General features: G+C 42.8%; 1 protein-coding gene across 1 annotated transcript in view; it reads right to left on the bottom strand.

Moving 5' to 3' along the window:
• Positions 1-13,315, bottom strand: part of EXOC4 (exocyst complex component 4) — a 374,045-nt gene that overhangs the window by 314,750 nt on the left and 45,980 nt on the right. The window contains exons 4-6 of the mRNA XM_035126670.3: positions 7,068-7,252; positions 5,109-5,218; positions 2,070-2,313 (exon numbers count right to left, since the gene is read on the bottom strand). Coding sequence (XP_034982561.1) covers positions 2,070-2,313; positions 5,109-5,218; positions 7,068-7,252 — 539 coding nt within the window. The remainder of the gene's footprint in view (positions 1-2,069; positions 2,314-5,108; positions 5,219-7,067; positions 7,253-13,315) is intronic.

Here is a 13,315-nt window from a genome sequence, read left to right as displayed (position 1 = left end):
CCACAAGTGAAATATAAAGGGTATGAAAAGGGCATCCAAAATGATCAACAGGTGGAAGCACTTTCCCTGTGAGGAAATGCTAAAACATTTGGAGATTTATAAAGGTAATTAGGAGAGCACATTAAAAAAATGTTTTAAGAATTCTGAAAAAGTGGTTACAGAATGTTTTCTTCCACTCATATAATACCAGAGCTTGGGGTCATCCTTTGAAACTTGATTGGCAATATACCTTGGGCAGACTAATAAAGTAGTTCATCACACAAAACATAATTAAGATCAGCATAGAGGGTTCCACCACCCTCACAAGTGCAGAGAATGGTGACCCAGCAGATGTTTTATCTGTGGCAACCTGTAAATTGTCCAACTCCCTCCCTACAGAAGTGGGTCTAGCTTCTTCATTGTAAAAACACCCCGGTCATTTATAGTTAGGGTATTTTGTTTCATGAAACCCGCCTCTTCTGAAATCTTAGTTATAAACAAAAAAGTGTGGTGATGGACACTAGTGCATATGGCTTTTAAAGAGGATTAGACAAACCCGCGGAGGAGGAAAGGTCTATCTGCGGTTACTATTCGCAACACCCCAATGAAGCCTTCATGTTCACAGGCAGTATGCCACAAAAAGCTGGCTGCTTGCACGGCAGAAACAGCAAAGGAGGATTAGTGTCTTCGTGTCCTGCTTGAGGATGCTCAAAGGCACCTGACTGGTCATGATAGGGAAGAGGAAGCTGCAGTGGAGTAGGTTCACTTTTGGCATGTTCCAAAAACTGTGTTCTTTATGCAGCCTATAATGACTCAATAAGCCTTTCAAGTCTGATTTCTGCCAATCTGCATTGATACATGCTTTGATGACAAGACAGACAGACAACAGAATCAACCCTTGAAAGTACCTTGGTGTGACAGCACCTTGGTACCTAAAGAGGCATTTCTTGGAATAAAATGAGACAGCCACCATTTCAGGATCAACAGCTTCAGGCTACCCATTAACTCAGTCATCCAGCTCCTCTTCTCTCACACCTTCTGTATAGAAAGATCTCTCTGCAATATGTTGTTGTTGTTTAGTCGTTTAGTCGTGTCCGACTCTTCGTGACCCCATGGACCATAGCACGCCAGGCACTCCTGTCTTGCACTGCCTCCCGCAGTTTGGTCAAACTCATGTTCGTAGCTTCGAGAACACTGTCCAACCATCTCGTCCTCTGTCATCCCCTTCTCCTTGTGCCCTCCATCTTTCCCAACATCAGGGTCTTTTCCAAGGATTCTTCTCTTCTCATGAGGTGGCCAAAGTATTGGAGCCTCAGCTTCACGATCTGTCCTTCCAGGGAGCACTCAGGGCTGATTTCCTTAAGAATGGATAGGTTTGATCTTCTAGCAGTCCATGGGACTCTCAAGAGTCTCCTCCAGCACCATAATTCAAAAGCATCAATTCTTCGACGATCAGCCTTCTTTATGGTCCAGCTCTCACTTCCATACATCACTACTGGGAAAACCAGTAGTTTTCTGCAATATACTAGTTGCCTATTCTTAAAAGGGAAAGGGAGAAACTGCAGACACTGAAACATTAACAGAAATTATATACATGACACAATGTGTGAAAAACAACTTGCATTACAGTAGGTAATTAACTTAACTTGCATGTCATTTTCATGAACATGGCAGATGCAGAACTATGATCAGTTGACGTGCTGCATTATTATTCAAAATATTCTTATTCTGCAATTGTTGTCTTTGAATGTGAAAAAGTTGTGAGTTGAAAAGATGAAATTTGACCTTCTTCCTTTCAATCCTTTACTACCCATGCTATCACTTTTTCAGATGTTTCTCTCACAATATTGAGAGTTAATTACATTTTATTTTAAAGATTTAGCATATATTTTGCTAAGATCGCTTGAGGCAATGCTAAAGATATAGAATCTATATGCCCAGTCTACAATCAAGAACCATTCTTTATGCAGGACACCATGAAATAATCAGCATAACCATCAATATTAAAATGAGTGAATGTGCAAAACTGGTGAGAATTAACACCAGGAATGCTCTTTATTTTGAGGCCTTCTTTAATGCAATGCTCTTACCTCGGCTGGTTTTCCTGGACTATGTTCTCTCCCCTCTGGTAACCACTGTCTGCCACCTGAGTGGTAGATCTCTTGACGATTTGCTTCAGCTCCTGCTCCAGGCGATCCTGGGTGGCTTTCACGGTCTCTGGAATCTTCCTCAGTTTGGCCAGGCCTTTGATGAGGATGCCCATAAAGATAGAGCTGTTCTCCTCAGGATCCATCTCTAAATCTTCCTTGATCTCCGTCAAGCTAATATCCCTCCCTGGAAAATATGGAGGTGGGGGAATTACTAAAGAGGCAGTTATTATATCCCCATGGCAGTGGTGCATCTAGGTCTAGACCTCAGGTCCAATGTCCAGAGCCGTGCAGCCCAGGCCAGCCCCTCGTCCCATGACTACCCAGAGAATAGAAACAGCAAAGTGGCCTGAGCCCAACATCTCTTCCTTTTTCTCCTATAACATTATTTTATGATTGGGGGGTATGTGCTCATTGGTGACACAACTATTTCCTGGAAGGACAGATGTACAGCAGCCAGAAATTAAACTGCCAAACTTTATTGCCACTGCTGCATTTCCATGTTAGGAAAGGGGGCACCTATTCAAAACTTTTCTGCCACCTGATATTCCCTTGCCTCTTTTCTTATCCCACCTGCCAAAATTTACCAACCTAGACAGATATGTAGGGCACACTAGGGGTTTAATGGCACTCCAGAATTTAGAAAAATCCTCTGGACCATGCATGCATATTCCTGCTTCAATACAAGTTGGTTCAGGGGAAAAAAATAACAGTCTTCACCACTTCAAAGCAGAAACAAAACAAACCTGAACCAAGAGGTGTTTACAAAGAATTTCAACACCCTAGGAATAGAAAGCATTGACCTCTGCAGATTAATCACCCTCTAACTAATGATTTCTCTAAGTCCTTTCCCAAGTCAATGATTCATCCCATAAAAACCAACTTTCTAATTCGATGTCAGACTAATCTGTATGATGCATCATTTAGGCAAGGCGGCATTAAACCACTCGAGTCCCATCCCACTGCCCAAATCATCACAAAGAATATATCAGCTAAGGAACACCCTCTTGGGTCTTGTTTTTTTATGGTCATGTGAGTGATCAAATTTTGCTACTATTTATCAGAGTGTATTTCACTAGCTGCCTGCTTTTTACGAGCAGGTAGTAAAATTTTATGCCACACTCTGCATAATTTATGCTTCTCTGTATTATGCCCTGCTTCTACTGCATCTTTTTATCTCAAAGGACAGAGGTTCATGGGGCCCCACTGGGCTACTTTGAGAGTTTGTGAAACTCCACCTCCGGCAGAATTCCCCTTGCTGAACTTTCCCTTGCACCAATTTGCATCACTAATAAGCAAATAGGTAGGAGCACTGTAAAGACTCTCAATAATTTCTTGTCTTTTCCCACTTCTAAACAGTACTCTGCCCAATCATATGCAAGGACAATCTCTCAAAAAAAATTGAATCATGGAATCAGCTCCATAATATTTACCTTACACAAAATTGCAAAATGAAGAAGGAAATTCAATGGGGCAAATACCCTAAATTTCACACACAGAGATTGATGGGGTCAGAAGTGGTAGTGATTAATCAAGAAAGATATCTTAGGGCTGGGATTACTGTTGTTATTAATTAAATTTATATACCACTCTTCATCTGAAGATTACAGGGTGGTCTGCAAACTGAGAAGACAAAAGGCAAAATAAAATAAAAGCAAGCCAATATAAAGGGTTGTGGAATAATGATCACCCCAAGGCCTGGTTGCAGAGAAACAATTTTGCCTGGCACCTAAAGATACATAATGAAGGCACCAGGTGAACCTCCCTGGGGAGAGCATTCCACAAACAAGGAGCCACCAAAGAAAAGGCCCTGTTCTCGTGCTGTCACCCTCCAAACCTCTTGTGGAGGAGGCACACAAAGAAGGGCCTCAGATGATGATTGAATGGTCCGGGTTGGTTCATATGGGGAGAGGCGGTCTTTGAGGTATTGGGGTCCTGAGCTGTTTAAGGCCTTATAGCTCAAAACCAGCACTTTGAACTGGAACCAGAAACAAACTGACAGCCAGCAGAATAGGGGCAAGATCAGTGTAATATGCTCAAACCATCTTGCCCTGGTGAGCCATCTGGCTGCCAAATTCTGCACCTGCTGAAGTTTCTGAACTGTCTTCAGAATCAGCCCTATGTATAATACATTGCAGTAATCTATATAGAGAGATTATATATAGCTCACTGAACACATCAAATCAATGTGAAGTGGCAAAGCAAAAAGGCAAAATCCACGGAAGGGATTATTAGGAAATTGACTGAAAATGAGCCAGCCAGTATCATCATGCCTTAAGTAAATCTACAATGCTATGCTATACAATACTGAATCCACATCTGCTATACTGTATACAGTGCTGCTCATCCCATTGGGCGGGGGGAAGTGTATTGTGGGGCTGGAAAATGTGTAGAAAGGGACCAACAAAATAACCAGGATGTGGCATTGTGCTTCACTGTTATTTAGTTATTTGTTTATTAAATTTATATCACACCTTTCCTCCCAAAGGAGTCCAGTGGGGGGGGGAGTGAAAAAATAGCATCTTTAAAACATCTCCAAAACAGATGCAAACTGGGAACACACACACACACACACACACCAGACATGTTCTACTCAGAAATTATGAATTCCACAATTTTAACTAAGGTTCTGTTCATTTCTCCACTCTCCACTATTGGTTCTCCATCTCACACACCCTTCCCCCCCCCCAAAAAGGGGGGGTTCTACTAACAACAATGGTTTGGGATTGTAGCATTTGCACCTAATATGTAGCTGCTCCTGTTATATGCCTGGTACTGGGGGCAGCCTTGTAAGCACAACTGAACGTGACTGTAAGCAAACACATGAGATTAGAAAACTGATATCGCAACCCCCTTACTACAGCTTGGGTCGTCTCCAGGCCTGATATTCATGCTTACTTCAACCATTCCTGCTTACTTCAACCACACACACACTTAACGAAAAAGGCATATGGAAACGTCTTTTATTATTTTGCCACTCACCACTGGAGCTTCCAGAAGTGCTGAACTGAGAGGAGTCAAGGTACTTGCGAGGAGTAGACAGGCTAGTCACATCGAGCAGAGGCACAGGGGAGGCATCCTTCACAAGCAAACTGTAGCAGAGAAAAATGAAACTTGAAATCAACTCCTGAAGCAGACATAGTCAACAAATGGAGGTGCAAATGGGAAGACTACTGCTCTTCACCAAGCAGATCCTTCACCCATGGATGCTCCCCACTCATGGTTGAATCAAAAGTAAAAGTGCCCAATTCAGGTACAAAGCTCCATTATCCTGGTCTATGACCAGAACTGGTCTTACCATCAGGTGACATGAAACAGATATTTCAGGCACCAGAATCTACAGTGTGTCATTTTCCTGTCTCCCCTCTCAATCCCATGACCATTAAAATGAGAAGGAGGGCTCTCACTTTGAAGCTTTCTTTCAGTGAAAATTGTCCAGTTCTGCATTGTCTATATTGACAAGGCTATTAACAGCTACCAGTACTAGTCACCGTGGCTATTGTTCTACCTCCATGGTCAAGAGGCATTATGCATCTGAATACCAGTCGCTGGGAATTGCAGATTGACAGAAAGTTACTGTGCTCATGACCGCAGGCATCTGGCTGATCACTGTGAGAACAGGATGCAGGACTAGATAGCTGATCCAGCAGGCTCTTCTTATATTCTTATAATCATAGGATAGATACTAAAACAGTAAAGAGAAAAGGCTCAGTGGCAAAGCAGCTTGAGGAGGAGGAGGAGGAGGAGGAGGAAGAGAAGACAGAGGGTGAAGAAGGGCTGTGAGCTGTGACCTCTTACCATCCTTTTGACTCCCTGGGAAACTCAGCAAACCTGCTGTACCTGGAACTGGGTGTGGAGAGTGAAGCTGAATGGAACACAGCTGTGGGGAGCCTGAGGCAGTACCATCCACCTTGAACCAGCCCATAAAAGCAAGTCTAGAGTAAGAGACTAGGGTGATGTACACTGTTTCCAGGATCTCTTCTCATTAGGAGACTTTTGTGGGTGAGCTGAGAGTTTGATGGACCCTGGGTGAGAACCCAGAGGCTGAGAGGGAGAGTGTGTCAGGGGGGAAATGAATTGACATTGATTTATACATATATGTAACTGCATTTTTGTAATATTTTGTTTAAGCTGTCTGTTGTTTCTTCAGTTTTCTGTACACATCTTAGATATATTCTTAATATATTAAGAGGTATAGAAATTAAATAACCAGTCAATCATAAGGTCCCAGCTTCATTCCCTGATATCTCAAATAAAAGGATGAAAAAAATAAGTTTGCCCCAGACCCTGGAAGTCCTCTGCTGGTTTTCATAGACAGGACTAGGCTAGATGGACCAGTGTGCCAGTTTGGTATTAAAGGTAAAGGTAAAGGGACCCCTGACCATTAAGTCCAGTCGCGGATGACTCTGGGGTTGCGGGGCTCATCTCACTTTAATGGCCGAGGGAGCCGGCGTTTGTCCGCAGACAGCTTCTGGGTCATGTGGCCAGCATGACTAAGCTGCTTCTGGCGAACCAGAGCAGTGCACGGAAATGCCATTTACCTACCTTATCTACTTGCACTTTGGCATGCTTTCAAACTGCTAGGTTGGCAGGAGTAGGGACCGAGTAACAGGAGCTCACCCCATCGCAGGGATTTGAACCACCGACCTTCTGATCGGCAAGCCCTAGACTCTGTGGTTTAGGCCACAGAGCCACCCGCATCCCTAAGTTTGGTATTAAGTCGTCTTCAAATATCTTACAGCTTAAAATGGTCCTAGAGCACTTGGCCAGCCATAAAAATGCTTTTCTACATTGCCTCTTGAAAGCTGCAGCAAGCTCATGTTTCTCTCTGACCAACTGAATATTTATTCAGGTTTGACTTAGTCTAGACAGCTCTTTCCCAAACAACGTCCTGCTCATCACAAGAACAAAGCCTTCTCTACTGCATCAGAATGCACTAACCTTTGTTTCCATTTTTCTTTGTTCCGTTGTCCAACCCTATTGGTGGATTTAATGTAAAGATGGCGGTGAAGTTCGTCTATTAGCACCAAGTGCATATTCATCTTCTTACTGTGAAGCTCCAGTCTCAGGTCGCTAAGTCCCTCCACCTGAAGAAGGGGTCCCTCCAGGGAATCCACTGCTGAAACCTGTGAAGAGAATCCATGATATATTTTAACTACTACTCAGAATTCTCAGTACCCAGTGTTCCAAGTTTCTCCTCTGGTCAAATTATTATGCCAACAACAATGATTATGATATTTTAAACAAGTAAAAATGCAGGACCCTGTCCCAGGGAGCAGGAAATGGATGTTCAAGTACAGATACTTAGCCTTAATTCCAGTAAGCGGCAAGGAGTTAAGTCAAGGTTTGATGGGAAAGGTGCATTTTGACAATATATTTATTTGCTTGTCATTGTAAGACAGGGTTGGGGAACCACCAGCCTGCAATATAATCTTGGACCACCATGGAGGTCCAAGATGGCCCATAAGGCCATTTTCCCACCTGCCAATCAACTGTCATCACTGGGTGACACCAACTGATGGATGCAATTCTACAATGGCTAAGCCTGCCCCACCAAGAACTGGCACACAGCCAAAGCAACAGGACTTAACCTGGATCTCCTCCTCCAACTTGAAACTATACTCAGACCTCGTGTCTCTTCCTGGGATCCCAGATCCTTCTCCCCCAGCCCACTAGGACCCTCCCCTACCTCCAGCTTCCTAATCTCCACCCTCTCTTGCTTAATATCCAAGCACCCTCTCTACAATACCTCCACAGGACTCATGACTGAGGGGTAAGGCTTGCTCATACCGCTGAAGAGAGGACTGATAAGCAGAGACGAATACATTGGTGAAGCAGACCCCTCCCCCTATCCCCATAGGTTAATTTTGAAAGACAGGCGTAACGGCCCACCTATCGTTCATCTGACATCATCAGATGTCCTGTGTTGGGGAGGTAAAGATCGAGCCTGCCAGGACAAAAGGTTCCTCCCCCAGTGTAGGCTTGCTCTTAACCTCTACACCAGGAGTAGCTACATGTGGCCTGCCAGATGAATCACAACTCTTATCATCCTGACCACTGGCTGTGCTGGCTGCAGATGATGGAAACGGCAGTCCAATAGCACATGTAGAGTCACAGGTTAGCCACTCCTGCCCTAGAGCTATTTTTGCCATTGGTGCATGCAAATTCAGTTGACAATCAAAGACATCAAGATGCAAAAGAGATTTGTTCACCAACTACAATCTATAGGAATTTCTACACACACTTTGGAAGTAAACAGAAATCTCAAGCGCAGAGAAGGGCCAAACCAGTGGCTACAATTACACTGCAAATGTACATTTGACACAATGTTTAAGGTGCCCTTCTGAGACATGATTTAATAAAACCAATGGCTGATAAATGCTCCAGCAATTCTGTTTAATTTTATCAGTTCATGATTCCCCTGCAGCACTGGAAAGACTTCATCACGAAGCAATTAAAACAAAGGTGACCGGCAACAAAAAAGAAAATCTCGTTTTGCAGGAATTCAGCGCTCACGTCTTAAGAACTGCAAGAGGTAAGCAGAGAGCATAAATAGCTTGAAGCAAATTAAACAATATTTCATTTAAAAATCCAAGGCATCGTTAGTATGAGAAATGAGCTTTGTTTTGACACACAAGTTTTAAGTTCACTGAGCATCAACGGTAAGACAATAATGGAGACAGATACCAAAACTTGGATTTGGAAGCATTTACCAAAACATAGACTGTAGTCTAGAGACTCATTTCTTCATTTTTTAAAAGAACTGTCAAGTCTACCTCTGAGCTGTGACCTTCTTGACAAAAATTCTTGCTCACTAATTTCAGAGGTGTTGGGGCTGGCTGTGATTACTCATTTGGAAGGGAAATATGAGCATCCGCACATGCTCAGAGACAATTCATTATTGTAACACAGATTCTGATTCAAGTCCTATTCAAACTAATTAATTGTAGCATCATCAAGGAGTTCAAGGATGCCAGAGGCTCTTTCATCCTATGAAGTATGATCTACAAGGCCTTACTAAGGGTTCCAACGACATTAAGTCCAGCCTTCTGTTTGGCCACAGATACCAATGCAAAGCTTCCCCTGTCAGGATGGCCTTCTTGGACATTCTGGCTGGGAATGGGTTACTACAGTGCCTGAACATTTTCTTAGTGGCCCTGATTTGGAGGATCAAAAAGGATATGGAAAATCAGAGTTTAAAAGGCAGGTGAGGCTCTCATGGTCTCCCTCAAAAGCGCTATTTAATGCCAACGCCCCATTTTTCACTTGCTTTTCCTGTTTTAAAAAGAATGATGATACACAAAGACTAAACTATTACATCAACATAAAGCTCTCAGGCAAGCCTTGATAAAAAGCAAACAGAAGTGTCAATCATTTACTGTAGTATTAAAATAGGGTGGGGGGACGCCAATGGAGCTTTAATTTTCTCCCTTTGGTGAAAAACGCAGCCATATTTTTTCTAAAAAATTGCCTATATGACACTTCATATTTGTTGAGACACATGCGGGCGAGTTATGGCCTTGGAAATGCCACTTTTAAAGTGATTGAATTCTCGAGGTAAACAGTCAAGGTGCAATGTTACACAGGCTTAGAAGGCTTCTTAAGAATCAAAGCTACACTTCAGCAAACCCCATTTAAACATCCTTTCTTCCCCCAGCCACATATTTCATTCTTCATTACTGCCCATTACCAAGACACTTATGTTTAAAGCAAAACAATTCTCTTGAGAAAACATGGAAAGCCAGAAAAGGAAGCCAAGCCCACTTTGGGAACTCAGGTCATCACACTGAAGTGGAATAATTTAGATCCACTTTTAAATATAGCTGTTTTGGAGCTGCTACAATACCTCCACTCAACATTTCCACAAATGTCATAAGGTATAAAATGGCCTCGTATCCCTGTTCTTTCCAATTATCACATTATGAAGGCATGGGTACTTGTGTTTATTTATGGGTTTATCAAAATTTAAAAAATCAGCTCAACATGCCACTTCAGTTACTGATTCCCCCAGTGTCCAGTACAACTGGTCTGCAGCCATGTGAAGTTGGTCCTAAATATATTGAAAGATTTTATCTGGATATTTATCCTATCCTGAGAACTTAGACAAAGGATTCACATGCTCAACTCATTTACCCTTCTCAGCAGGTGTCCATATTAGAAAAGCACTTCAAAATTCACAGATGGGCACCAGGAATTAACATTATAGGAGCTTCTATCAGAACTGACCTTTGGGCATTCAAGAGTAGCTCTGATAGCAGAATGGAGCATAATCGTCCATTACTGCCTGTGCATACACTTTAATTGCCTCTCCCCAGTGCAAAATCATTTGGCATAAGTATTCAGTTACATGCCCACTTGTAATGGTGTAGGGATAACAAATGCAGCAGATTCTTGACCAAATAATAATGTCCTGGACACAAGTATTTCCCCCTTCACACAGAATGGCAAGTGTTAAGAGCCAGTTGGCTGAGAGTAACCTGCTGTGCAAACACAGAGACACATTGGCCAAATTCCATCAAGATTGCTCTCAGGGTACCCCATTCTTGTACAGAGTACCAAATAGAATGTGCATTGTTCTATTCATCCTGTGAATTAGTTGAGACACAGGGTGTTCCGGAGCAGTGAAGCCATGCATCAGCTGTCAAGGGAATGCTTCTGTTTGGCAGTAGCCCAGCTGTTTCACTGAATGTCTGGACATTTTGCTTAACTAGTCACTGAGTTAGAAGTCTACAGAATGCTGAGTTTCCATTTCTTGAACTTTGCCTACCCAATCTCAAGATAAGACACTTTCAGCCCTGGAAGGAAGTACAAGGATTAGCAACAAGAGCATGTGTTGTCGTCCGGTCCCCCCACCGTTTCAGGAAGTGTTTGCTGCTGCTGCTGCTGCTGCTGCTGCTGCTGCTGCTTCATACACCTAGAACCAATGTATATGGCTTCTAGGTTTGTCAACAGGAAAGATTAACATTAGCCGTCCCCAGCCTGGTGCCCTTCAGTTGTTTGGGACTACAACTACTGCCGGGCTTTTGGGGTTATAGCCCAAAACATTTGGAGGGCACCGGGTTGGGGAAGGCAATCTTATGCCATGAAGGCAAGGTGCAGAGAATCCAATAAAAACGACATGAACAGTACTCAGAGTGCATCAAGAGATCAGTTTGATATGGGAGATAAGCAAATGGAATGGTGCAGAGACCAGGATGGATAGAAGGGAGCAGAAGCAGGTGGGTAGACAGGAAAGGTCCATTAGAGAAAAAGAACCCTTAAGTGCAGCAGAACCTGTTGCTTAGGCAACAGATAAACAAACACAATCCAATTATTTTGAAAGGTACTAGCCGCCACATTGCTACAGTTGGTCAACAAGAAATCACTTTTACTTTGAAGATCCAATGAACAAGGGTGGATAAGATTCTATAATAGGAAGTAAATAGAGGGCGGGTTTTTCTGTGAAGTGAAAAAGTAGTACAGTTAAGACAGAAGACTGCTAAGATTTCCAGTTCCCAACTGGCAGGTACTAACTAACAACCTTACAGACCACATTCAGATTACTGTTTCTGCTGAACCGCTTCAGAGATGTCATATATCCCCGCTCCAGAAGAAAGAAGGAGAGGTAGAATATTTCCCACAGCTCAAAATCAAAAGGAAGACAGTCTTCCTAACAATCCTCTCCTGAAAATCCAGAACCTTAACAAGTGAGCATGCAAGGCAATGGGACAGGAATGCGGTGGGAATGCACCAACAGTGAGTGGTTTACGCAGAGAAGAGCAGGCATAAGGGAATTTTGTAATTATAGCATGAAGTTGAGAGGGGAAAAGCGGGAAGAAAGAATAGCCAAAAAGACACTGCACACAAAAATACACATCTGGAAATGTGCTAAACTTTAGGAATTTCTTCATTACCATAAGAGTAAATCAGCACTGGAAGAAAACATAATGGGTGATGAGGTAATGGAATATTTGCTCATCTAATGATAAATTATTCCTTACTGTTAGAAGAGATTAAAACCAGGCATTTGCACAAGAAACTATCTGCAGCGCATTGGGGTGGCGTGGCCCTGTTTTAAGACAGGGGGCTGGAATAGATGACCCACAGAATCCTCCTTCCAACTGCGATTCTATACATGTTTTTAATCCAACTCTTACTATTTCTCCTGGTCCCTCTGGGGGTTATAAAAACTGCGCAACTTTACATTTAGAAATGCAATCTAGTTTCTCTGGCAGAATTTTGTACTTTGTTGCTCCATTATCCCCAAGATCATGAGCATTTCCTGTCCCTTTGTAAGAGTTTCATTAGTTTACTAGGGACTGAATTATAAGCCCGTAAATCAGAGCTTGAGAAACAATCAAAATAATATCAGAGTTCTAGAAAATGTTATTTTTCGGCTGCACTCTAGGAGAAATTGAAGTAGTTACAAATGTGAAGATGTCTCATAACAGAAGCCTTAACAAATTAACCTCATAATAAAATCTCTCAGAAGTCCCTGTGGCAGAAGGTGGCTTTTCATTAAAAAAAATTCTTATGGATGATGCTCGCAAGCAATCTGACATCTTCCAGCTCAACTAAAATGCAAGTCATCAGCAGTCTGTTAGGAAAGCTTCAGTGCTATGATAGCCAATCCTCTCCAGCATCTGGAATAGAAAAACAGCCAAAGGAAGCTAGCTTCTAAATGATCCACATTTCGAAAACATGGCACAACGTTTTTTCATATTGGTCTGAAGAATACCTGTGGCACAATCCTAAGGTAAGATCCTCTGAGATGAGGTTTAGGATCCAGTGGATCTCCATGTGAGGATTACCCCAGCCGACGTGCTATGCCAGAGCAAGCCCACCCCCAGCACCATTCTAGGTCTGTGGCAGGAGGTGAAGAGAGAGGAGCTTTTGCTATATCCAAAGTTCTGCCCTTGGTATGACCAGCCTCTTCATTTTAAGGGGCCCAGGCCACTTTAGCAGTTGTCAGCTGACAGAGCAAGGGAGATCATGATTCCACTAGAACTTCTGAGGTGGAGTCCTCTGAGTCAGAGGAGAGTAATGCAAAGTCCTCAAGCTGGAGAGATACTAACACCATGGATTCCTCCTCTGGTTGGTTATGTATTCCTGTGGCCGCCCTGGAAAAAATTCATTCTCCCACTTCATATGTCTAGCTTCAACCCTTGAAGAAAGGAAGCCTGGTCCCAGGCTCATGACATCACAACTTT

Source organism: Zootoca vivipara, chromosome 9 (genome assembly GCF_965207765.1).
Source record: "Zootoca vivipara chromosome 9, rZooViv2.hap1.1, whole genome shotgun sequence".
In the NCBI taxonomy this organism is placed as follows: Eukaryota; Metazoa; Chordata; class Lepidosauria; order Squamata; family Lacertidae; genus Zootoca; species Zootoca vivipara.
Note: the sequence above shows the minus strand (reverse complement) of the source record. Positions and strands in the feature narration are given on the sequence as shown.